This window comes from Carcharodon carcharias, chromosome 7 (assembly GCF_017639515.1).
Source record: "Carcharodon carcharias isolate sCarCar2 chromosome 7, sCarCar2.pri, whole genome shotgun sequence".
NCBI classification, from domain to species: Eukaryota; Metazoa; Chordata; class Chondrichthyes; order Lamniformes; family Lamnidae; genus Carcharodon; species Carcharodon carcharias.
This window is the reverse complement of record NC_054473.1, coordinates 76790397-76817316: the sequence shown is the minus strand read 5'-3', so window position 1 is coordinate 76817316 and position 26920 is coordinate 76790397. Positions and strand designations below refer to the sequence as shown.

General features: G+C 44.7%; 1 protein-coding gene across 1 annotated transcript in view; it reads right to left on the bottom strand.

Annotated features, from left to right (window-relative positions):
- Positions 1 to 5127: 5127 nt before the first annotated feature.
- srgap3 (SLIT-ROBO Rho GTPase activating protein 3) overlaps positions 5128 to 26920 on the bottom strand; it is a 492705-nt gene continuing 470912 nt past the window's right edge. The window contains exons 14-20 of the mRNA XM_041192000.1: positions 26183 to 26288; positions 25253 to 25480; positions 22168 to 22247; positions 16218 to 16398; positions 12769 to 12918; positions 11436 to 11763; positions 5128 to 7006 (exon numbers count right to left, since the gene is read on the bottom strand). Of these exons, the coding sequence (XP_041047934.1) occupies positions 6965 to 7006; positions 11436 to 11763; positions 12769 to 12918; positions 16218 to 16398; positions 22168 to 22247; positions 25253 to 25480; positions 26183 to 26288 (1115 nt within the window). The 3' untranslated portion in view covers positions 5128 to 6964. The remainder of the gene's footprint in view (positions 7007 to 11435; positions 11764 to 12768; positions 12919 to 16217; positions 16399 to 22167; positions 22248 to 25252; positions 25481 to 26182; positions 26289 to 26920) is intronic.

Sequence of the window (26920 nt, the reverse complement as noted above, 5' to 3'; positions counted from 1 at the left end):
GATTTGTATTGTCGTAATCCTCCCTGTTGCCAAAATTCAGTGCACTCAATCTCTGAAGCAATATAGCAGAAACTCGCCTAAGGATCCAGACAATTCAGAAAACTACCAATTTGTCCTTACAGCCCAATGGTTCATCCCTCAAGAACAACGGGAGCCCCGTCAAGTAGTTTAATAGCTGAATGCACTATCCAATGTGAAACAGATCCATACAAAGAGGGTAGATCCTTCCTTTGATGCCTGGCCCTACTTAGCTGCTCACTGATTAAGGACCTCAGCAACCCTGGTAGCAATTCAGTTTTTGCACCACATGGCCTTAAACAAGCGCATTATCCTCCTCATTTGTGTACACAAGTTTCTCAACATTTGTTTCAGGTACAAGCCACACAAGCCTATATTTTTTTTTGACAACACCAATGTGGAGGACAGCGCATTTTCTGCTCATAATGAGCTCGCTCTGTTTAGTTCAGTCAATGACTCAGTGTGTAAACACAGCTTTCCAGAGTTTAGCTCCCAGACAGCTGAAGGCAGAGGCATCTATGGTGGGGGCGACAGTAATGGGGGGGAATGCTAGCCTCTGGCAGATCACAAAATTCTCAGAAGGCTGTAGGACTGGAAGAGGTTACAGAGTAGGAAGCATCAAGGTCAGAATGATTTGAACACAAGATTGAGAATTTTTAATTTGTGCCATTGCTGTGCCAGTTTAGGGGAAACAGATTTAGTTTGCATTAGTACATGAATTTTGAACAGGTCCTACAATGGCGGGGAGAAGTGCACTTACTGAGGAACAAGTGTTTGCCATGATCTGAAAAACTCAGAGTATGCTTCGTCCCAGTTTGCTCCCCATCTCCTCTCCTGAAGGCAGTGATTGATGATGGTCAAGTCTAGTTTCACTGCATTTGAAACAATTCCCAATATTATTTCAGGTTTTCTTCTCTGAGAGGCAGAGTTTATGGTTTGGTGCATTCTATTTGAGAGTTTCACCTTAGATCACATCAATAGGTGCTAATTCTCTTAGTGATTGAGCAATTAAGAAAAAGATCATCTCAGCTGCCCAAAGAGAGGAAAAGCGTCACCCATTGAGTCATTGTAGATGCACCAGGGCTCAACTTAGCCTACTGGTTGATGCTGGGGTTAGCTGTCTGCTTTCAGAGAAATTGGAGCATACAATTGGTCTCAGTGGTCCTGCCTAATTACTGAAGGGATCAAACCAGGGAGATACATCTTCAGATAAGGCTTGGCCTAAATAGCCAAGTGGTTATGGTACTGGGTTTGTAACCCCAAGATCAAGAGTTCAAATTTCACAATGGCAAACTATGAAACAATGTAACTTCAGATGGAAATGGGTTTGTACTCGAAAGAGTTACATCCTCAGACAAGAGTGGCAGCGGTTCAGATCATCAACCCATCATCTGATAGAGAAAATGGTGTGGTGAGGATGGGGACAAATATGACACACATGTAGCCATAGTGCGTAGAACTTTAACCAGTACATATTCAGGCTTGTTCTCTGACATGAACTGGGCCAGGAAAAATAATAGTGCAGGTACTCCTGTACACATGGATATCCGCACAAGTAAATCACATAAGGGCGGGAGATGGGATATATAATCGTCAGTGCGCAAGTAGGGTTGCTAATCCGTTAGGATTGTCCTGGCATCTCCCAGGAATTGAAGATTAACCTCCAGCTCTGAGGAAATCCAGGGAGGAAAAATCTTGGTGGAATTTTAAAAAAAAGTCTGTTCATTTTCAATCGATGTGGGAAGATGGTGCGTTGTAAGGATGGGCGATTAATGGTGGGAGTGGGGCAGTTGATAGCAGGAGGTCATCTGATCAAATCTCCAGGAATACATGTAACCAGAGTTGGCAACCCTTTATGCAGTACATCCCCTTAAATCTCCCTTACAACTTCCAGAGAGAAGCGGAGTCATGAGGAAGACCTGTTTCTGTTCAGGGAATTCGCTCCCTGAACCTCTTTGCCTCTCTGTCCTTAAGATGCTCCAAAAAACCTAGACCTTTGACCTAGTTTTTGTCCTAATATCTCTTTTTATGTGGCTTGGTGTCAAATTTTGACTGATTACGTTCCCATGAAACACCTTTCGGGTATTTTTACTATGTTAAAGAGGTTCATTGTTGATGGGGAAGGGGGGTGTGGCGGGGGAGGGGGAGGTGGCATGAAAGAGGTGAGTGTAGTGCTGTGTTAGTGCCTCGCGCCCCACCCTCGTGCATGCTGAAGTTACCATGTTGCGACAGAAGGCGATTATCACTAGGAGTCACCTTGGCATTTCTCCTGCTCAGCAGCAACCTCAGAGAAAGTCCCGATTACTCCCACAGACAGAGGTTTTCTGCCCAAGCTCATGTGGGCGGTTGTAGAGGGGGAAGAGGTGGAAGGCCCCAAGAAATTCTCATCACTTGGCTCACAAATAAAAAAGAACAAGCTCAGAGAAACCAGCTATCGCAAGAAGTGTGGGACCGTCTTTTATAAAATAATGCCCTGCCAACACTCTTCCTATATATGCTCTCATTCTTCAACTGGTAGCACCTAACCACACAGGAACAAGGGGAGGCCATTGAGCCCCATTCAACCTATTCCACTATTCAATTAGATCATTACGGATTTGTATTTTAACCCTGTCTACCTTGCCTCGGTTTCATAACAATTAAACTAACAAAAATCGATCAGTCTCAGTTTTGGAATTTTCAATTCTCTCAGCCTTTTTTGAGGAGAGTGTTCCAGATTTCCACTAGCTTTCTATATGAAGAAGTGCTTCCTGATTACACTCTTGAACAGCCTCACTCAAATTTTAATGTTCTGCCTCCTTGTTCTAGTCCCCCGCACCAGAGGAAATAGTTTCTCTCTACCCACCTTATCAGTTTAAACTCCTTGATCAGATCACTCACAATACAGATACTGCTGCATTTTTCTTTTGTCACTTTTTCTCTGGGAACAGTGCAGCAGGCACTAAATCACACAGACCTGATGCAATTGTGGGCCTGTGCTGAGTTACCTGAGTTCAACAGTTGGCAGTGCGCATGGCCTTTCATGTGCCATGAAGGGGGTTAGGGGGGAATCATTACCTAGTGGAGTGCCACCCCACCCCGCTGATGGAAAAACATACATATTGACTACAGAACAACCCTCCAAAGTCAAATTGCTCACCCCCTGTTCACTCACTGTCTAGGAGGGAAGTTGAGTGAGGTTGCAGAGGACTGCCAATTAGTCCCCAACAAGAGTCAATGCCTTGGGGAGAGAAATTGGGCAAAACTAAGCAGGCCCAGACAAACTGGACAATGACGAACACAAACACAGGTCTATCGTGCCCTGAATAGAATCACACAGACCCCAGGGGACTCCCTGTTATATACGTATAATATGAATCAGTCACCAGCTAAAGATCGCACCCCACCCATCCACACCAAAGCTTGCCACCCTGTAACCCTTAATGGGCTCAGTTATATAGAGTTTGCAATTCAATATAGGCTGTTTCAACAACTGAAAGGGTGTGTAGAAGATCCTCTGTTACCTTTCACCTTTGAGGGTACTTTTCCACATTGGATACATACAACAGCTCATGTTAGCCATGCAGAACTATCAATCCACACCCACCCCCTAAAAAAAAAAACACCCTCCCACTCCAGCATATACAGAACCAAACAAAAACAAGAACCTTAATGATAATGTGCGTTTGTCAAGAGAGATGATGAAATGTCATATTAAATGTCATGTAGTCCCTCTGCCTGTTTTAGTGACACTTTGTACATCGAAAACATTTTCTTACAAAAGGAATACTACATCGATTAATTGCTTCACAAAAAGAAGTAGGATAAGTTAAACTACATATTTTAACCACAGACTCTGCCTAATTTCCATATTATTGTTACGTTATGCTGCATTAAGTACAACTGCATTATTTATTAATTAAACTGGTAATACTGTGCTACAATATTTATACTTCCGCTCTGCTCACTATAAGCAGGAGGATCGAGGTTTTTGTCCTCCTCTATGCACAGCATTGATCCCAGGTGCAAGAGGGGTCGACCTGCGGCCTGAAACCTCAACCATCAGATGAGTGGCTCCTGTCAATGTTAAAGGCCATCCTGGCAGATGTGGTCAGCCATGGTCAGTCATAGCTCGACAATTGGCTGAGATAATGCAAACTCCTTTATTCTGCTTCTCTGCTCTCCCCTTTTTTCTTTTTCTGTTTTGTTTCATTCCTTCGCTCACATGAACGCAATTTCTGCGTTTCCTTGTATTGCTTAGTTGGCAGCTCACCCGAGCCTGCTCAGGACCCGCAGAAGGACCTTTATCTGAGGTAACCCTGAAATGGAGTCCTTTTTTTTAATATTATATATTTATATATATGTGGATATATTTTCCAGCGCTGATTCGTTGTTACGGGCAACTCCGTTTCACTGGGAGAAATAACTGCTGCACATTATTTCATTGCAATAATAAAAAGGAAGGGAATAAAGCAGTTCTAATCTTGGAAGGCTTCCTTCCTGCATTCAGGTAGTGCTCCAAACTGGAAATCAGGCCCGAGGCCTGAGATCTTCCCAGCAAAGTAGGCCCAAGTGGCCTCCTCTGTCACGGGTGTGGCGATCCCAGGCAGGCTTATGTTACATGGTGCCTGACTTGTCTGACGTGCTGTTGGGAAATATCTTCTCAGTGGGGGTAACTGCTGGGCTGCCCATGCCGGAGCTACTGCCACTGCTGCTGGAGCGGTGCTGGATCACAGGCCTGACAGGCCTCATCGGTGGGGGCCGGAGCTGGGAGCCTGCCAGCCTGGCCGACAGAGCTGGCTTGAAGGTGGTCATCATCTCGCTAGATGAACTGGAGCTGCGCCTCATGGCCGCGTCAGGGTCACGGATCATGATGGTGTGGAGCGGGCTGGCGGGTTCGGAGTTCACAGCCCCAGTCGGCGGGTTCTTCATCTGCTCCAGGGTGTCGAGCACCACGTCAGGTGCTTGCTTTGCGGTATTCTGCCTCTCCAGTTCACGCAGCTCATTGAGGGCTGTACTCATGGTCTTCTCAATATCCTGGCCAGAAAAAAAACTGAAAATTATTCAGTAGCAGCACCAAAAAAAAACACTCTAAAGTGCAGGAGAGAACCTTAAGTTAAAAAAAATGGCTTCTTTTTCCCAAAACAAATTTTATTGCAAGTCTTTTGGTTACAGAAGTTTCTCAAGCATTACATCGGTCGAATACAGAATATAAAGTACAAGGTACATGATAATATGTGATAGCTAGTGAACCTTGTACAGTGGCCTCCACCAACATCACCCTTGTAAGGCTGATTCTAAGGAGTGGTAGCAGTGTTGAGATTTACTGTGGGCTGCCAGCCCACCAGGATTTCCCTGGAGTGTAGAGGAATTAAAGATTAATTGCCAGGATGCTGCTAAGAGTAAAACCCAGGAGAGGAATATCATTAGGCCAGTTAATAGAGCGTTTTTTTTTCAGTTTCTGTTATAAAAATATTGGATAGGGGGAGAAAGGGTTGTTTAACCAAAAGTTATCAATCATTCAATTGGATGACCTTGGGCAGGATTTTCCGGCCCTACCCACCGCCAGGATCATTGGTCCCATCGACATTTAATGGACCTTTGGCTGGGCTGCCAAATCTCCCCTGGTGGGTCCCGGCATGGTGGGGCTGGAAAATCCTGACCTTAGAGTCTGTATCTAATCAGGCCTCTATTCACTGTCCACGTGGCGCAGGTAGGCCGGGCACTGGGAGGATTGATGTGTCATGCACCTGATGTGTCGTGCACCTAGTGGTGACAGTGTGGGGGTGGGGTAGTTGGAGGCGGATGGTCATTTGATGGAAACTTCTGGAACACATCCAACCAGAGTTGCGATTCCCAGGTTTACCCACAAACTCAAAGGTCAGGATTTTCCGGTCCCGCTCACGGTGGGACTGGAAATTCCCGCCCGACGTCAACAGACCTTTGGCTGGTCTGTCAAACTTTCCATCCCGCCTGCAATGATTCCTGCTGTGGGCAGGATCAGAAAATCCAGGCCAATGTCTGGTGGCTTTGTGCTGAAGCTCAACTGACCAGGCTCAAGTGAGATTATGAATGTCCCTCTACCATGGAGCTCAGGCTATGTAGGGAATGTTTCTGGCTGACTGGCCAATCAGTGGTAGCAGGTCAGGCACAGGGACCAGACTTCATATTTTCTCTTTGGCTCATGCTGTGTGTTCTTGTCAGATATTTACTACAGTGCCTTGGCCCATTCCATCCACTGGGCAGATCTCCTGCTAATACCTTGGTGGGCTGCCTTCGAAGGCTGGCGTTGCAAAAAAAAAACAAGAGCTTAATCATATGTGGGCCTGGAGGAACACTATAGGGAGGCTTACGAAGATGTGTGCTGGGCCCAGTTCAATAGCATGTTGCCTGTGTTTCTACCATGTGCAGCTGGGGTTTGGCTCCATGTGTGTTGGCCATGGTGGGATTGTGTGCTTTTTCAAATCCTGACAGATGCTGGATCTCATTAAATACAAAATATCCCTGCTTCCACTAGATGTTCGTTCAATTAGGGTCCAGGTCTGGTTCAGCGTGTGCTGGGTTTACATTGATTTTTGTACCAGAATTGACTGTGTGTGAGATGGGCTTTGTTCCGCCATGTGCCCGGATGGTTCCATGTGTGCAAGGCCTGGTTCCAATGGGGCCTGGGATTGCACTGACGTATGCTGGATCCATTGTGTGGCAGGCCTCATTCCAAGTGTATCAGTCCAGTATGCGTTATGTACCCTGCTTGGATGAACTGTTTGCTATGCTGGGCCTGGCTTTGCAGCACACTTTCTCAGTAGAATGGGAATGTTGGACAACCCTAAAAGATGCAACGGACTGTCCCTCTCTGCCCACAGCTTTTACTGAGCAAAAGTGCATTACATTTTGTACAGCACTCATCTCTAATGTCATCAGTTGCTTCTCAAAACTTCTCACTGCTCCCCTAAGCATCGCGTTCCATTCACGTGATGGTTGATTCTGATCCCTTTTCATTCACGAGAGCCTGTAATAGTAATATTGAGAATTTAAGGGGTGGCCAAAGGCACTAATGCAATGTACCTAATGAGTCATGGGCTACTACATCATCTGATGTATCACTTAACCCTATAGATCAGGAAAGTTCAATTTGTATTGCATGAAGAGGAGTATGGAGGTTATGTTATTAGACTGATAATGCAGAGGCTTGGACTAATCATCCAGACATACGAGTTCAAAGCCCACCATACCAACTAGGGAATTCAGTTAATATAGAATTTAAAATAAAAAGTTAAAATTAATTATAGTGACCATGTTGTAAAATAAAAAGAATAAGTTAAAAAAAAATCTGGTTCACTGATGCCCTTTAAGCAAGATAATCTGCCATTTCTGCCCAGTCTGGCCTAGTTATGACTCCGGACCCCCAGCAATGTGGTTGACTCTTAAATGGCCTAGCTAGTCACTCAGCTGAGGGCAATTAGGGATGGGTAATAACTATTGGCCTTGTCATGAAGCCCAGTCTGCAAATGAATAAACAAATTGTGGAGTTAGCTGAAGCCAATCCGAGCAGCACTATCATAATTGGTCTTGGCACTCCTGAACAAGGAGGGTGGAAGGAAAAACCTGCCGAGGGTCATGGAAGACTGCAAAACCAAACCAAACTTCAGACTAGGGCAGTGGGTCATCTCACCTCAGCACGCAGCCCATCAGATGCTTCAGGACAATCACCTACTTTTGGCAAATGTTATGTTCTTCATCACTTTAGGCTCCTGGTGTCAATATCAAACCCTCCCAGGGCAGGTACAGTATGGGGTTAGATGCAGAATAAAGCTCCCTCTACACTATCCCATCAAACATTCCCAGGGCAGGGACAGGAAATACAGAGTGAAGCACAGTTCCATCAAACACTTCTACAAGAAGTGTAGCAAGCTTTGGTACAGAGTTAAGATCCCTCACCACTGCTCATCAAACAAGCCTAGGTTAGGCATTGCAAGGTGAGACATGGAGTAAAGATCATTGTATAGTGTCCCATCAAGCATGTCCAGTGAGGTTCAGTGTTGGTTAGATCCATAATAAAGCTATTCCTCCACTGCCGCATCAAATGCTCCCAGGGCAGTTACTGTTTAGGTACAAATAAACCTCCCCCAACATTGTCCTGTCAAATACGCTCAGGGCAGGTATTACGTGAGTTAGATACAGATTAAAGGTCCATCTACACTGTCCCATCAGCTGTTCACAGTGCAGGTACAGCACAAGTTAGATAAAAGTAAGGCCTTCTCTCCACAGTACCTTTAAGAATTCCTCGGACAAGTACAGTTAAATACATAGGAACTGGAGTAAGCTGTATAGCCCCTTGAGCCTGTTCTGCCATTCAATAAGATCATGACTAATCTGCAGCCTAACTCCACATACCAGCCTTTGCTCAATAGCTTTAGTAAAAAAAATACATCAATTTTAGATTTAAAATTAATAACTGATCTAGTATCAACTGCTATTAGTGAAAGAATTCCAAACTTCTACCATTGTTTGTGTGTGGAATTGTTTCCTAATTTCACTCCAGAAATGTCCAAATCTAATTTTTAGACTAGTCCTAAACTCCCCAGCCAGCAGAAATAGCTTCTCTCCATCTACCCATTAATATCTTGAAAATATCAATCAAATCCCTCTCTATCCTTCTAAATTCCAGAAAATACAATCCTAGTTTGTGTAATCTCTCCTCGAAATTTAACCTTGAAGTCCGGGTCTGATTCTGATAAATCTACACTGCACTCCCTTCAAGGCCAATATTTCCTTCCTAAGATGTGGTGCCCAGAACTGCTCACAATACTCCAGGTGTGATCTAACCAGGGCTTTGTATAGCTGAAGCATGACTTCTACCCCCTTGTGTTCTAGTCCTCTAGATATGAAGTCCAGCGCTCCGTTAGCCTTTTGGATTAGTTTCTGAAAATGTTCATAGCATTTTAATGATGTATGTATCTGGAACCCCCAGCCCCTCACTCCCATTTACTTAGTTTATCAATATCTTCTTGTAATTTTATGCCTCCACCTACAATGCCACTTATTTCATTCTTGGCAAATTTGGGTATATGGCTTTCTACGGCATCACCTAAGTTATTCGTAAATAGTGAATAGTTGAGGTTCTGACACAGATCCTTGTGGGACACCACTCCTGGCCATTATTCCATCTATCTTCTGCCTCTCTGCCAATTTGCCTTCAATTCCATGAACTTCAACTTTAGGTAATATTCTCTGAAAACAGCCTTGCCTTCCCAAAGTCCATATAAATAACTTCCTTAGACATTCTCCTGTTCACTACTTTAGTCATCAGTCCAATGCATGCTGGCTCTCTGATCAGCTGAAACTGAGATTGAAACCACCTGGTCCTGGGGATTTGGCACTTTTTAATGACGTTCTTGTCTTCATTACTGCAGCTTTTGCTTACGTTATTTTGGTGAGATCCTAGCCCTGATTCAATTTTAGTTTCCTTGCCATGTTGGCCTCTTCCTCTCCTGTAAATACTGACCAGAAATAATTATTCAGAAAGTCTGTCACTTCCTTTTTATCATTGACATCACCTTTATCAGTTTTCAGGGGGCCCACATTGCTCCCAATCACCCTTTGTTTCCTAATACAATTTTAAAAATTCTGTGTTGACTTTGATATCTATTTGAAATTTATTCTCATTCTCCCTTTTTGGATTCCAGACACCCTTTGCTGTTCTTTATATCTCCCATTTGCCAGGATTTATACTAGTTTTTGCATTTTTCTTTTAGTTTCATCTTTTCTCTTACCTGTTTAGTTGTCCATGGTTGTTTTTCTTGCCAAGTAGAGTTTTTGCCCCTTAGGGGTATAACCTGGTTCTGTATCACATTGAATTTTTTTTGAACATCTCCCACCGATCTGTTGTTTTATCCGTTAACATATTAGCCCAGTTTAATGTGGACAGTCTTTGTTATCACATTGAAGTCAGCGTTACCTAACTCTAGAATCTTAGTAACTGTTTCACATTTCTTCCTTTCAAACACTGTGTTGAACTCAATCAATATTATGATCATTATTAGAAAAATGTTCACACACTAAGGCAGTTAGCCAAATCTAGCTCAATACTCATTACTCAAGATAATATGCCACGTCCACTTGCTGTTCTAGGATATATTCTTACAGTAAACAGCCCTGGACAAGAAATTCACTTCCTTTCTGAAATGTGCTCATCTACTTATCCCAATTTATGTGCAAGTTAAAATCCCCTTGTAATACAAAATTGCCTTTGTTGCATACTTGCCTAATCTCGGCATTTAAATATCTACTGTTTCACAACCTCTACTAGCTTTGCACAATTCCCACTATAATTTTAAATCCTTCTTTATTTCTTAATTCTATCCATAAAATGAAGTGTAAAGCATCCTCTACACTCTGCCATCACAGGAATAGTACAGGTTGGATACAGGTAAATCTCCCTCAAACTCACCCTGTTAAACACTCTTACAGAATTTATTGTAAGCTTAGATATAAAGTAAAGGTCCCTCCTACAACGCCCATCAAATATTCCCAGGCCAAATATTGCAAGATTAGATATGGAGCAAAGATGCCTTATGGTGTCCCATCAAGCACTCTCAGATCAGGTACCCTGTGGGTTAAATACAGAGTAAAGTTCCTTTCTCGTTGCTCCATCAAAAACCCCGAGAACCGGACAGCATGTAGATACAGAGTAAATAACCGCCTGTACTATACCACCCAATATTTCCAGGTCAAGTACATTGCATGTTTAATACATAGTACAGCTTCCGCTATACTGTTCCCATCAAACACTCCCAGGACAGGTGCAGCATGGGGTTAGATATAGAGTAAAGCTCTCTCTACACTGTCCCCATCAAACACTCCCAGGGCAGGTACAGCATGGGGGTAGATACAGAGTCAAACCTCCTCTACCTTATCCCCATCAAACACTCTCAGGGCAGGTGCTGCATGGGGTTAGATACAGAGTAAAACTCCCTCTACAATATCCCATGAAACACTTCAAAGGAAAGAATTGTAAGGTTAAATAGAGTAAAGCTCCCTTTACACTGACCCATCAAATATTCCCAGGGTATGTACAGCACAGGTTAAATACTGATTAAAGCTTCCTCTATGCTGCCTCATTAAACAGTCCCAAGTCCAGGAAGGCAAGGTAAAATACAGAGCAAAGCTCTGTCTGTACAGATCCAACTATGTGCCCCAGCCCTAATCTCAGAAGAGTGCCAAGCGTGACATTGCCATCTCCTACACCCACTATCCCTGGACTCTCTGAGTGTGATTGCTATCTCAGGCTGGATTAGGGGCAGTTTTGTATCATGGGGCCATCTCAGTGTCCTAACACATTTCACTTAGAACCCCTACAACCAGAAGATAGCCCTGTGATGTCTCCATGATGTTATTTGCCATTCCCTGTAGCCTCTCAGCTGTGAAGACCTCATTACCTCAGCCAGTGCTTCTGTCTCCAGAGCCTTGTGATCTCCGAGACTGCTGTGGCGAGTGGACAGAGATGTTTGCCTCATGGGATGGCTGTCTCCGATGTTCTTCCGATCTGGGTAATTGATGCTGCCGGCGCTCCCGAAGGTGGCCAGCCGCCTTTTCTCCGGGCTCTCCATGCGGCCCCGGCTGACAGTGATTTTATGGGGGCTGCTGGGGCATGCTGCGGCCCGTGGGGGGGTGTCAATGCCTGGCCCTGACGCTCTGACTGGGCTGTGTGCATCACCACCACTGCGACGCCGCTGAATTGCAGCACCGTCTGACCTCAACCGCACCCTAAGAGAAATAAAGAATTTGCAGTTATTTAGCACCTTTCACAACTTTAGCACATCCCAAAGTGCTTTAGAGCAAATCAGGCACCTTGAGGTGCAGTCACTGTTGTAATGTGGGAAATGCAACAGCCAATTTGTGCACAGCAAGCCTCCCACAAACAGCCATTTGATCACAATAAGGTGATGATGTTCGCTAACGGTTAAATATTTTCTGGGACACTGGGATTGCTCCACTGCCCTTCGAAAAAGCAACCCGGGATCTTCCATATTCTCCCGGGGGTGGAGAACAAGGTGCCAGTTTAACATCTCATCAGAAAGATGGCACTTCAGCCAGTGCAGCGTTCCCTCAGTACTGCACAGGAGAGTGAGCCTAGATTCTGTGCTCAAGTCTCTGGAGTGGGGCTTGAATCCACGATCTCTGTCTTTGGGAACAGACTGTTACCCACTGAGCCATTGTTGACACCAGATTTACTCAGGTTCCTATCAATGCCATATACTTAACCCACTAACAGCCTCTGACAGTAATAAAATCTCAGTTATCTGAGCACGATTTACTTTCAAAAACATTCTTCCCCTTCTCCAACTACCCAAATGGCTATTTCTCATGTGCCAATCCAGGCGGTGAGTTTTGGCCAGCTATTTAATTCAGAGGCATCACAGATGAGCCTGATCTTGTCCATAGGCAACATTGCTGAATAGTCATCAGGAGGCTTGGATGATTTTCTCTCTCCTGGCCAAGGGGTACTGAGGCTAACGTTGGTACCCCACAGCCACACCAAGGATCAAAACAGGGAACATGCGGCCTTTAATACCACACAATGCAGTTACAGTGTGCATCGTTGGGAGCCACGCTCACATATTTATCATTGTTCATCACAGAAGCCAATGTCTAGAATGCTTAATTTCTGCCCAACACCGCCTTCTCAACTGTTCCCTCTTCTTATCAGACAGACCACAATACCCCTTGAAGAACCTTACATTGAACAGACACAGCCTTCGCTCACTGTACCTGCCCAGGATCCCTCCAAAGGAAAACTCTGGCAAGTGGTCAGATGGAGATTGGAGATCATTCTTCGACGAGGCCTTATCATCCAGAAGTGGGCCACTGCTGGCCTCGCTGTCTGCTTTCTGGCTGAGGCTGTCCGAGAAGGCATCATCCCTGAGGACAGAAGTCAAAGGTTGCTTACTGCTCGACTTGAAATAAAAAAAACTTGCATTTATATAGTGCCTTTCGTGACATCTCAAAGCCCTTTACAGGCTATGGAGTACTCCTTTGCTTGACCACTGTTATAATGTCAGAAACATAGCAGCAAATTTACACACAGCAAGCTCCCAACAACGTGATAATGATCAGATTATCTGTTTTAGTACTGTTGGTTGAGCGATAAACATTGTCTAAGTCACCAGGGAGAGCTCTCCCACACTTCTTTGAAGCAGCACTGTGGTATCTTTGAGGAGGTAAACGGGCTTCAGTTTTATGTCTTGTCTAAAAGGCGGCACCTCCAACAATGCATCACTCCCTCAGGGCTGCATTGGAGTTTCGGCCTAGATGTTATGCTCAGGTCTCTGGAATTCTCTTCAAACTTCAGCCTTCTGATTCAGGGGTGAGAATGCAACCCCTGAACTACAGCTGGCACCCAGTATGATATGACAATGGTGACTTACTGCTCCACTTAAGGGCCTGAGCAGCCAAGTAGCCATTTGACAATGGATCCTGGACTGACATCATGGGAGATTAATCAGAGAGAAATGCTGTTAAGAAGAGGGAGAGAGAGCGAGAGAGAGAGAGGGTGAGAAAGAGAGAGAGTGTGATAGAGCGAGAGAGAGCGCAAGAGACAGAGTGACAAAGCGAGACAGTGAGTAAGCAAGCGAGCACACCTCTGATGTTAAAATGCAACTAGGGGGATTTATCACCTCTCAATAAACATGGAAGTTTGGGCTCTCCAAAACTATTTCCAAAGACAAGAAACAAAGCTCATTTCACAACTAGGCTCATGGGATCAGACAAGATGTGGATCCTTGTGCTCTTCTGTAATAGATGCCCTGGACTGCCCACTAGCCAGATCATACTAGTTAATTTTAATCCACAGCTCAACCAGAGAAGTCAGATTACATCCATGCAAATCATCTGATCTACAGCAGAAACCAGTCAGCAATCACATGTCCCACTGAAACATATTTTTAAAGAAACATGCTCAGTCTTATGGTCTGCCAACCCCCTCAATAGTCGTCTCATTAAACTGCCCCCAACAAACACTCCCAGGGCAGTTAGAGCATGGGGTTAGATACAGAGTAAAGCTCCCTCTACACTGTCCCCATCAAACACTCCCAGGGCAGGTACAGCACAGATTTAGATACAGAGTAAAGCTCCCTCTACACTGTCCCCATCAAACATTCCCAGGGCAGGTACAGCACGGGGTTAGATACAGAGTAAAGCTCCCTCTATACTGTCCCCATCAAACACTCCCAGGGCAGGTACAGCACAGATTTAGATACAGAGTAAAGCTCCCTCTACACTGTCCCTAACAAACACTCCCAGGGCACGGGGTTAGATACGGAGTAAACCTCCATCTACACTGCTCCATCAAACACTCCCAGGGCAGGTACAGCACAGAGTTAGATACAGAGTAAAGCTCCCTCTACACTGTCCCTAACAAACACTCCCAGGATTGGGACAGCACGTGGTTAGATACGGAGTAAACCTCCCTCTACACTGCTCCATCAAACACTCCAAGGACAGGTGCGGCACAGGGCTAGATACAGAGTAAATCTCCCTCTACATTGCTTCATCTTTCACACCTTTTCCATTCTTTGAAAGTGAACTTCAATTGGGTGCATCAAACATTGAGGCCAGGTACAGCATCCCAGGCTAGAAAGTGCTGAAACAAAAACAAAAATAGCTGGAAAAATTCAGCAGTTCTGACAGCATCTGCAGAGAGGAACACAGTTAACGTTTCGAGTCAGTATGACTCTTCAACAGAAGAGTCCAGCTATTTTTGTTTTTGTTTCAGATTTCCAGCATCTGCAGTATTTTGCTTTTATCTTAGAAAGTGCTGATCTGGGGTCACAGTCTTGGAGTAAGGGGTTGGCCTTTGGGACTGAGATGAGGAAATTTTTTTTTCAGTCAAAGAGTTGTGAACCTTTGAAGAGTTGTGGATGCTCAGTCATTGACTAAATTCAAATGGTCGATAGAGTTTCGGTTACTTAGGGAATCGAGGGATATGGTGATAGTGGGGGAAGGTGGTGTGAGGGAGAGCATCAACTATGATCTGGTCAAATGGCGAAGGAGGCTTGAAGGGCTAAATGGCGTACTCCAACTTCTACTGATTATTTTCTGATGTTCTTATAAAGGGAAATAGAGGCATATGGAAGGTGCAAAATAGATTCATGAGGAAGATACCAGAACTGAGAGGCCATACTTATCAGGAAAGACTGAACAGGCTAAGACTCTTTTCTATAGGAAAGAGAAGGCTGACCTGTGACCTGATAGGGGTCTTTAAGATTACAGAAGTGTTCAATAGGGGAGGCATAGAGAAAATTTTTACACTTGAAGGTGTGCCCAACAGTCGAGGTCATAAATACAAGGTAGTCATTAATCAATCCAATAGGCCAGCATAGACAAATTGGATTGAAGGACCTATTTCTTTGCTGTAGACTCTATTTCGAATTTTGCACATTGCCCCTGTAGTACAGTCTAAAGGCAGGTACAATATTGGTGGAATTCTACAGCCCCATTGTGGCAGGGGCTGGGCCAAGGCCGGAAAATGCGGTGAGCCATTGAAAAGTCCAGTGACTTCGACATGTCCAGAAGATCCCACCATTGGGAGGAGCCGTAAAATTCCACCCTATGGGTTAGTCACAGAGTAAAGCTCCCTCTATTCTGCCTCAACAGTGTATCTCAGCCCCAATCTAAGGAGGGTGTCCATTGTGACAGTTTCAATTCCCTACATCGGCCATCCTACGGCTTCCCCGAACGAGTTTGCCAGTTTGTGAAACTGGCGCCAAAATATTGGCACCATGGAGCCACCCCAATCAAGACTAGATTAAGACCAGTCAAGCCCACTGGGTACAGGTTTTCAACCCAGCTGTCTGGGCTGGATTTAGCCCCGGGCCTTGGAGGTGGAAGGTTAGTGCTGGAAGTTCCCCAGGGGTTCAGCCAGCCTCTCACTCTCTTTTCAATCCATTAGGCCATGTCTCCAGGATTGCCACTGATCCTTCCCCTAAGTAATGGAAGGCAATTGGGAGGAACCCCTTCATGCAAATCCTACCCCCTGTGAACAAGCCAGGACTTGGTTGGGTTATAAAAATATATTAATTAAAGGCGATGAATTGTAAAGGTGTGGGAGCAATGCTTTTGAAAGTAAGATCAACCATCCCTTTTAACTTAATGAGTCAGGCCCATCCAGATGACGCCCATTTGGAGGTAAAGCTAAGATTCCCATGCAGACACACACTCACATGTCCTGGACCACGATGTACTGATGGGGTATCAGACCATCCAATCCATTGTGCCGTCCTTCCCACCAGTCGTCGGACGCCCGGTGGTACAGCAGCAGAGAGGCTCCTTTCTTAAACGACAGCTCCCGGGGCGACCGGCCAACATAGTCAAACTTGGCGATGGCTTCGATCTGCTCCATCTCTGCAAAGGGTTAGAGAACCGCAGTGCGGTGTGTCAGTGACCTTAGTTGTGCAGCAAGAAACTGGTCACATACCCTGTATTTTTTGGGGAGGGAGCTGGATTCCGTGTTCATCGAGAGGAACACCCTTGGTGTGTGCGGTTTGCAGTTTATTGTCCACCCTTCATAGAATCTTACAGCACAGAAGGAGACCATTAAGCCTGGGAGAAAAAGCTCCCCAATTCCTCATAATGCTGTAAATTCTTTCTTTCAAAATATTTATCCAATTCCCTTTTGACAGTTCCTATTGAATCTGCTTCCATCACCCTCTCAGGCAGTGCATTCCCAGTAACAACAACTCATACATAATCTCATCTCTCCTTGTCAATCACCAGAAATCTGCATTCTCTCCGAGGAGATGCCATGGTTTGTTGCCAGTTTCAGGCATCTCTGTGCTCACAATAAACTGGATCATAAGTGTTCCAGGGCTCATGGGGCAAATTCACTGCCCTGTGTGGCATTGAGGTGTCAACCGTGGCTCAGATGGCAGCACATTTCCACTGAGTCAGAGGGTTGTGGGTTCAAGTCCCACTCCAGGAGTGGAGCACAAAAATCAAAGCTGAGTACTAAGGAAGTGTGGCACTGTTGGAGGTGCCACTTTTTAAAAAATGTATTCATTCATGGGGTGTGGGCATCACTGGCAAGGCCAAGTGAAATGTTAAACCGAGGACCCGTCTGCTTGCTCAGATGGATGGGAAAGATCCCATGGCACTATTTTGAAGAAGAGGGGGGAGGTTATTTCTAGTGTTCTGGCCAATATTTATCCCTCAATCAACATCACAGAAACAGATTATCACCATCACATTGCAGTTTGCAGCATTTTAGTCATAGAGTTATACAACAAAGAAACAGGCCCTACGGCCCATTGTATTTGTGCCGGCCATCAAGCATCTATTTTAATCCCATTTTCCAGCACTTGGCCCCTAACCCTGTATGCTATGGCATTTTAAGTGCTCATCTAAATACTTCTTAAATGTTTTAAGTGTTCCTGCATCTACCACCCCCTCAAGCAGTGTGTTCCAGATTCCAAACACACTCTGGGTGAAAAGGTTTTTCCTCACATCCCTTCTAAACCTCTGCCCCTTACCTTAAATCGATGCCTCCTGGTTATTGACACCTCTGCTAAGGGGAGAAGTTTCTTCCTATCTACCCTATGCATGCACCTCATAATTTTGTATACCTCTATCAGGTCCCCCCTCAGTCTTCTCTGCTCTAAGGAAAACAACCCTAGCCTATAAAGTCTCTCTTCATAGCTGAAACACTCCAGCCCAGACAACATCCTGGTGAACCTCCTCTGCACCCTCTCCACTGCAATCACATCCTTCCTATAGTGTGGTGACTAGAACTGCGCACAGTACTCCAGCTGTGGCCTAACTAGCATTTTATAGAGCTCCGACATAACCTCCCTGCTGTTATATTCTATGTCTCAGCTAATAAAGGCAAGTATCCCATATGCCTTCTTAACCATCTTATCAACCTGTGCTGCTGCCTTCAGGGATCTATGGACATGTACACCAAGGTCCCTCTGATCCTCTGTACTTCCTAGGGTCCAAACATTCATTGTGTATTCCCTTGTCGTGTTAGTCCTCCCAAACATCACCTCACAGTTCTACTTTAACTCACCTTATTGTTGGCTACCACATTTCCTACATTACAACAGCGACAGCACTTAAAAAACCCCACTTAATTGGCTGTAAAGTGCTTTGGGACATTTGTGGTCATGTAAGTTGCTATATAAAGTTTTTCTTATTTTTTTGAACTTCTCCCCTGACCTGTGGTGAGTTTGCTGATGAAGGTAGGGCCATTGTCATTGGCCTAACTCTCCGCAGGTGGGAATTTTACAACAACATCTTGCATTTATATAGTGCTTCTAACATGATAAATCATCCCATGGGGCCTCACAGGAGCAACTATCAGACAGAATTGGCACCGACCATGTTAGAACAGGTGATCAAAAGCATGGTCAAAGTGATGGTTTTCAAGGAGTGACATAAAGGAGGAGACAGAGAGGCAGAGAGGCACAGGGATTTAAGAAGGGAATTCCAGAACTTAAGGCTTGACAGCTGAAGGCATAGGTGCCAATGGTAGGCTGATAAAAATCAGGAATGTGCAAGAGGCCAGAATTAAAGGGGCTGAGGGTGTTGTGGGCTTGGAGAGAGTTAGGAACGTTAGGAGGGGGAAGGCCCTGGAGAGGATTGAACACAACAATGAATTTTTTAATATTGAGGCATCATCGAACTGAGAGCTAGTGCAGGTCAGGTAGCACAGTGTGATGGGTGAATGGGATATGCTGTAAATTAGGAGATGGGAAGCAAGATTTTGAATGGCCATGAGTTTTGGAAGTCTAACCAGGACAGCATTAGAATAGTCAACTGTAGAGGTAACAACAGCATTGTTGAAGGTCAGAGTGGAAAATTGTTTAGGGTCCCCATTCCTGATCACCATTCAATGAACCCACATGAAAAATAGCCATTTATGTTAAGTATATCAGGATTGCCATGACGCTTGGAACTGCATTGGAGGATGAGGATAGAGGTTTAAAAGTAATCAAAAAGACTAAGGGCAAAAGGCTTTATCTCTGTGGAGTGGGAATACAAAGGGGACAAAGTGATGCTTCAGTTGTACAAAACCTTTATCCAATCCTCATTTAGAGTATCGTCTACTGCACTGTACCTCAGGAAGGACATAATGACCAAGGGGGGCAGGTTCACCGATGATGCCAGGTCTGAAAGGGTTAAATTATGAGGAATGGTTGCCTAAACTTGGTTTGTATTCCTTTGAGTTTAGAAGATTGAGGGGTGATCAGATTGAGGTGCTGAAAATGACAAAAAGATTCAAAAAAGTAACCACAGAGAAACTATTAGCCCTGGTGGGACAATCCAGAACAAGGAGGCACATCTCAGTTGGAGCTAGGCCACGCAGGAGTGAAATCAGACAGAGGGTGGTGAAAATTGGGAAATGTGTCTCCTGATAGGTTATGGATATTCAGCAATTAAATGATCAAGATAGAGATTGATAGTTTTTTAATACAGGGTATTAAGGAACTAAGGTGGGAGAATGGAGTTGTGAAAATATCAACTATGATTTAGTTAAATTGTGGAGCAGGTTGGAGGGGCTGAATGGTCTACTCCTGTTCCTATGTTTAAATAAGGAAAACCAGGACACACAAAATAAACTTGACTATTTAAACAAAACAATAAATGTTACAGGTTAAAATCCAACACAATCTTGCCATTCCAAGGTGTACTAATATCCTTCAAAATATCCTGTTGCGTGCATTTATTACAATGAACAAAGATTATAATGGCTCCAAAATCACACGCTGATAATAGGTCAGAACACTGAAGGGTGTAGTGAGATGGAATCTTCACTAGAGGGAACCACACACCAGACATCCTGACACAAAGACAGACTTATTTATTTAATGTTTCTCACAATCTCAGCACATCCCAAAATGCTTCACAGCCAAAGAAGTATTTTGAGGTACTGTCACTGTAGTAAGGAACAAGAGAGGCTGGGAATCCTGCGATGAGTAACTCATCTCCTGACTCCCCAAAGCCTGTCCACTATCTACAAGGCACAAGTTGGGATGGAATACTCACTCTCCACTTGCCTTAATAAGCGCAGCTTCATCAAGAAGCTTGACACCATCCAGGACAAAGCAGCCTGCTTGACTGGCACCACATCCACAAACATTCACTCCCTCTACCACTGACGAACAGTAACAGCAGTGTGTACCATCTACAAGATTCTCTGCAGAAACTCACCAAGGCTCCTTAGACAGCACCTTCCAAATCCTCAACCACTACCATCTAGAAGGACAAAGGCAGCCGATAGATGGGAACACCACCACCTGGAAGTTCCCCTCCAAGCCTCTTGCACCCTGACTTGGAAATGTATCACTGTTACTTCACTGTTGTTGGGTCAAAATCCTGGAATTCCTTCCCTAACAGCACTGTGGGTGTACCTACACCACGTGGACTTCAGCAGTTCAAGAAGGTAGCTCACCACCACCTTCTTGAGGGCAATTAGCAATGGAGCATAAATGCTGGCCTCGCCAGTGTCACCCACATCCCGTGAGCAAATAATAAAGAAACACAGCGCCTAATTTGTGCACAGCAAGATCTCACAAGCAGCGATGTAAGAATGACTGGCTAATCTGTATGTGGTTTTGATCAAGAGGTAAATGTTGGCTAGGACATCAGGGAGAAATCCTCTCTTCAGAATAATGCTATGAGTGCTGACATTCACCTGAGAGGAAAATGGGGCCACAATTTAATGCTCCATCTCAGTGCGTTGGAGAGAGTGCGACTCTGGCTGGAGTGTAAACACTGGTTGGAGCGTGGTGTTCTTAACAATCCACAGGTTGAGTGCTCAAGTCCCTCAAGGGTAGGGTGTGAAAGTGTATTCTATCAATCTGATACTTAGTGGATTGACATCAGAAAATGAATGTGAAATCTGCTGGTATCCAACTGGTTTAAAAATATATGGAAGTCTGTGGTCATCCATTTTGGTTTGAAGAAAGACAAATTGGTATATTCTCTTAATGGTAATAGAGTAGGGATTGTGGAGTAGTGCAGAGATCTAGATATCCATGTACAAAAATCACTAAAAGCTATAGGTATAAAAAGTAACCAGAAAGGAATGTTGGCCTTTATCTCCAGGGGATTGAAACACAGTTGAGTCAGCTGTACAGAGCTTTGATCTGAACCCATCTGGATTTCAGCTTTTGGTACTATACATCATATAAGATATATTGGTATTTGGGCGGGCGCAGTATAGATTCATCTGAAATGTTACCATTTAAAAGGCTAAGTTATGAAGACAGGTTGCATAACTTGGCTTGTATCCCTCAAGTTAGGAGGTTGAGGAGTGATCAAATCGAGGTGATCAATATGACAGAGAGATTTGATAGGGTAGTGAAAGAGAAACGACTACCTCTGGTGAGGAAATGAGAACATAATAAAGGGACATAACAAAATTGGAGGCAAGTCATTTAGGAATGAAATCAGGAAATAATTTTTCGTTCAAAGGGTAGTGAAAATCTGGAACTTTCTACCCCTAGAGACTTGATGTTGGGGGCGCAAGACTAAGATCCACAGATTGGTTAGATAAAGGTATCAAGCAGCTTAATACCCTTATATATGTGCAAGTAAGGTTAGGGGGGGGAGTAGGGGCGGAGGGGGTGGTTAAGGGATTTGAAGCGCAGATTAACTGTGATCTTTTTGATGGTGGAACAGGTTCAAAGGGCTGAATAGGCTACTTTTAGGCCTGTGTTTCAAACATCTTTTGGGGAGGGAATCTGACACCCCTACCTGGTCTGGCCTAAACGAGACTACAATCCTACACTTTGTGCCAGACTTGTAATGTCCTCAGGGCATCTAGAGATGGACATAAATACTATCTGGCTAGCATCACCCACAACCCAAGAACAAGTAAATGGAAAGACTGAAGTGTGTCGAAAGGGGACAGAGTTTAATAATGTTTTATTCTCTCTTGGTGGCTGTCAACCATAACTGCATGCAAGAGAACAGTCAGCTGTTAAGAGCTACTCGGGTAGAAATTTGACTGGAGTAGGGATTGCTAAATCCCCAAGTCGAATTTCAACCCTATTGTCTCAGTTATGTGTCCTGGCAGCACTGAGAGAAGGAAATGGAGGCTACACTAAGCTTTTACGTGTATTGCATTGCCAGCCCTGACTGTTGGAAACAGACCAGCTCCATGCTACTTACCATCATCACTGGTGTGTGGTTCAGTGCCATTGTCGTGGTCCACTTCATCAATGGCGCCAGGCTCGCTGTGAGGGCTGTCACTGCAACAAAGCAATAAGGCCATTAACTGAGTCCTCACTGCACAAACCCAGGACTACTGACTAATGTTTGACTGAGTGCCACAGGCACAACCAAGGTTGTACTTCAGGCCCATTCTTGGGAACACGGCCTATGGTTTCCAATCCTCCCAGAGTGTCCTGGAGTTTTTGGGAATTAAAGATTAATCTCCCTGACATTGCAGTGAGCAACACTGAGGAGAAAAATCATAGGAACATTAGAAAATTGCCAGAGATGGGGGATAAAAGACTGTTCGACTGACAGTTGAGAATCAACTAAACAGGTAATGAAGCGTCTCCTCACTTTCCAATCAGAGTAAAAGCGGGGTGCTGTGAGGGTGGACATGTCACATGACCAGTGGTAGGAGTGTGGGGGTGGAGCTGGGAGGTCATGTGAAATCTTCTGCAATACATCCAGCCCTAGCGCTGTCCTGCTGTCCAGGATATGGGTCTGTGCCTGCGAGATTTCAGTCACTATGCTGTGGGCATAGTATGCCTGTCGTAGATCATTTACAGCACAGGAGGCCATTCAACCCATAAATTCCATGCTAGCTCTCTGTAGAGCAATCCAGTCAGTTCCATTCTCCCACTCGATCCCCGTAGCCCTGTAAGTTTATTTTTTTCAAGTGCCCATCCAATTTCCATTTGGAATCATTGATCGTCTCTCCTTCCACCGCCCTCAAAGGCAGGGAATTCCAGGTCATTATCACACACTGCGTAAAAAAAAGTTCCTCCTCTCATTCTTCCTGCATCTCTTTCCCAAAAACTTAAATCTGCGTCCCCTAGTCTTTGTACCAGCAGCTAATGGGAATAGATTTTGTTTGTCTACTTTATCTAAACCTGTCATAATCTTGTACACCTCTATTAAATCTCCCCTCAATCTCCTTTACTCCAAGGAGAACGACCCCAGCTTCTCCAACCTAACCTTGTAACTAAAATCCCCCCATCCCTGGAATGATTCTGGTAAACATCCTCTGCACCCCCTCAAAGACACTCACATCCTTCCTAAAAGGTGGTGACCAGAACTGAATGCAATACTCTGGCTGGAGCCTACCCAGAGCTTTATAAAGGTTCAGCATAAATGCCCAGCTTTTGAACTCAATACCTCAATTTATGAAGCCCAAGATCCCATATGCTTTGCTAATTAGTCTCTAAATATGCCCTGACACTTTCAAAGATCTATGCACATGAAACCCCAGGTCCCTCTGTCCCTGCACACTCTTTAGAACTGTGCCATTAAGTCTATATTGTCTCTCTCTTCATCGCCTCTGTCAAAATGCATTCCTTGACACTTCTTTGCAGCTCATTCCATCCGCCACTTATTGGCCCATCCTGCCAGCCTATATATATCCTGTTGCAGTTATTGGTATCATCCTCATCATTTGCCACACCTCTCAAGTTTGGTATCATTGGCAAATTTTGAAATTTTACTCTCCGTTCTATCCAATGTCCAAGTCATTTATATATAGCAAAAAAAGGTTGTGGTGCTAGCACTGACCCTTAGGAACGCCACTGTCTACCATCCTCCAATCAAAATAACCATTTCTCAAGACTGTTTTCTGTTCTTAAGCCAATTTTTTTCTCCAGCTGGACACTGACCCTCCTAGTCAATCAGTCTCAATTTCGTTAATCAGCCTTTTATGTGGTACTTTATCAAATGCCTTCTTAAAGCCCACACAGACAACATGCATTGCATTCTCCTTATCAATCTTCTCTGTAACTTCATTGAAAAATTCAATTGGTTTAGTCAAACATGATCTGCTTTTTACAACTCCATGCTGGCTCTCATTAACTTAACTCAAACATGTCCAAGTGCCTGTTGATTTTTTTCCCTGATTATTGTTTCTAAAACCTTACTCACCACTGATGTTAAACTCCAGTTTGTAGTTACTAGGACTATCCTTACCCCCTTTCTTGAATAAAGGTGTCACATTTTCCACTCTTCAATCCTCCGGCACCTCTTCCCTGTATCTAGGGAAGATTGGAAGATTAAGGCAAGCCCTTCCGCTATCTCCATTCCCACTTCTTTCCACTACCTGGAATGCAGGCCATCCAGACCAGGTCATTTATCCACTATACATAGCCAGCCTTTCCAGTACACCCAGCCTGTCTATAAATTTTCACCCCATCCATTATCTCCACCATTTCCACTCTTATCGATATTTTGTCAGCATCCTCTTCCTTAGTAAACACCAATACAAAGTACTAATTAAGTATTCTAGCCTTGCCCTGTGTCTTTACATCATTCTCCTTGTTCTCAATAGGCCTAACCTACCTTTTACTGCTTTTACTTGCTATTTACTTTCTGGTAGAAGACTTTTGGGTTCCCTTTTATGTGGTCTGTAATCCCATACTCATATTTTCTCTTTGCCTCTTCACTTCCTCTCAAGCTATTGGATTGCCCAATGTAGAAAAGGTACTTCCCATTTAGGAAGAGTGGGGACTCAAAGTGAGAGGACAATAATTATACTAAAAGTAGTTTGTTTCAATAGAGCCTCTTGCTTGTGGCTGGGATATCAATGCTACCACATAGGGCAGATCATCATGCACTGTAACACAGAGCAGGAGGTCACAGCGTTAATTCCACAATCCCCATGCTCAGTTCTGACTTAGCTAATTCCATTTGGGGCAACAGTTGGATGGTACAATGGGACTAAATGCCCCTGATTTAGGGACTGGCAAACCAGCTCCTTACAGTTAATGAGTGCCCCAGACTGGAAAGTGAATGTCAATTAAGGACTAGTTCAGGATCTGCTAGGTTGTCCTCATGGATTACTGCATGCATAGTGAAGGTCGGAGGGGGTGTGGCGAGGGTCAGGGGTGGCGCAGCAAGGGGCAGGGACAGCACGGCAAGGGTCCAGGGTGGCACAGTGAGGGTCCTGGGTGGCGCAGTGAGAGGCAGGGGCAGCACAGCAAGGGTCTGGGGTAGTGCAGTGAAGGGCAGCATTGTAACATATTCACGAGTGCTGCTATTTACAATCATTCCTCACCAGTATTCCTCGCCTCCTGTCATGCACTTTTCGTACACTGGCCCCTCCAGCTCCTTGTGGCTTGGGAAGATACCCTCATGGTTCACGATGATGCTTTTGATGACCTCGTTGACATGTGCCTGGCAGGATACAGGGTCTTGGCCATCAGGGATTGGCATCAAGGTGGGCCCGAAGCAGATTGCCAGGTTATAAGGGTCCATCATGTTTTCATCACTGTACTGGGACAGGCTAAAACAGACAAGGCCCAAGTCATCACCATTATTCCTGATACCAAACCGTATCCATCAGTGCCTACTGATTGCAGGCAAAAACTCTCCGCCTGCAGGTGTACTGTTCCCCTCCCCCGATCACTGACTTGCACTCACGGAAACCCTGTGCTCACTCCCCAACCTCAGTGTGCTTGCTACACCTCCCCGTGCAGATGCTTCCACCCCCAGGCCAGTGGCCCACCCTGCCCTCACCCGTGAACTCACTGCCCACTAATATCTATTGTTGTTCTATCCATTGTTAAGCAAGGCCTTACTATGGGTATCAGGAGCCTGTGTAAGAGTGAGGAAGAAAAAAATCAGCCAGGGTTGCTGCCTCCAACCATTAACCCCCTGTCTCACAGTGCGCATGGGTGGACACCAAGTGAGGTCACAGGATCAGGGTAGACAGAAAGCTTCCCAATATCGAGCAAGTACTCTCTCTCCCCTAGGTTAGGCTAACACATGGGGGAAATGGGCACTGGAGAGCAGCTGGTTCCTATGAAGCCTGTAGCCCAGGAAGAAATCTGTGTATTTGATAGGTGGTGGGAAGGAGAAAGATAATAAATAGCATGTCACATCCGGAGCCTTTGCTTGGAATTTTGAGTGCTCGAGTACTTTTAAACAAACCCCGGAGAGAGAGATAGAGAGTGGAGGAGTTGGGAGGTGATGGGATGGTACTTACTGGTTGAGGAAGGCAAAGAGATATCTCATCACAATGATGACTGTCCGTGAGAGGGTCACTATGATCTGCTGGAGGTGGTGAGTCCTCTCGATTGCACTCTCGATCTCTGCGGGGTGGACAAGAGAAGATAGCCTTAGATACATTGTGTTTCTCGTGTCCCCAAAATAATCATCGCCAGAATAGCTGAGGTAAAACACACACGGGTTTCCAACATTTAACCCCATTGGGAACGGGGTGGAGGGGTTGGTGAAGGGTCATTGACTTTGTACAAAAGCGTAAACCATGCAATGTTGGCTGATTTCTAACTCAATACAAATCAACAGAAATTAAAGACTGAGAGAGGAGTACAACAGGGACCTGGGTCTGTAATGTAGTATAATAGAGTATGTTAGACTAAGTCCCACAAAAGGTTAATTGTAATAATCTATGATGTCATCGAAGGAAGTGACATTTGCTCATGTGATCTGAGCGTCTTGGAGAAAGCAGCACCGAAAGAAGCTAGAGCAAGGGAGTGTTTCTCACAACCAGAAATACGTTAAAATAAAGTTTGAGTGTTTGCAGCTGACAATCTTTGGGAATTATTGAAATTACTCCAACCCAACAGCACTATAATATACAGAACACACATTTCACATTAAAATCCAAAGTCAAAGCGGCCCGCATGTCTCTATCTAAAATACCCTACATAATCCACCATTGGATATTTGGACATTTGTTTAGTCCTCAAGAAGAGTCATA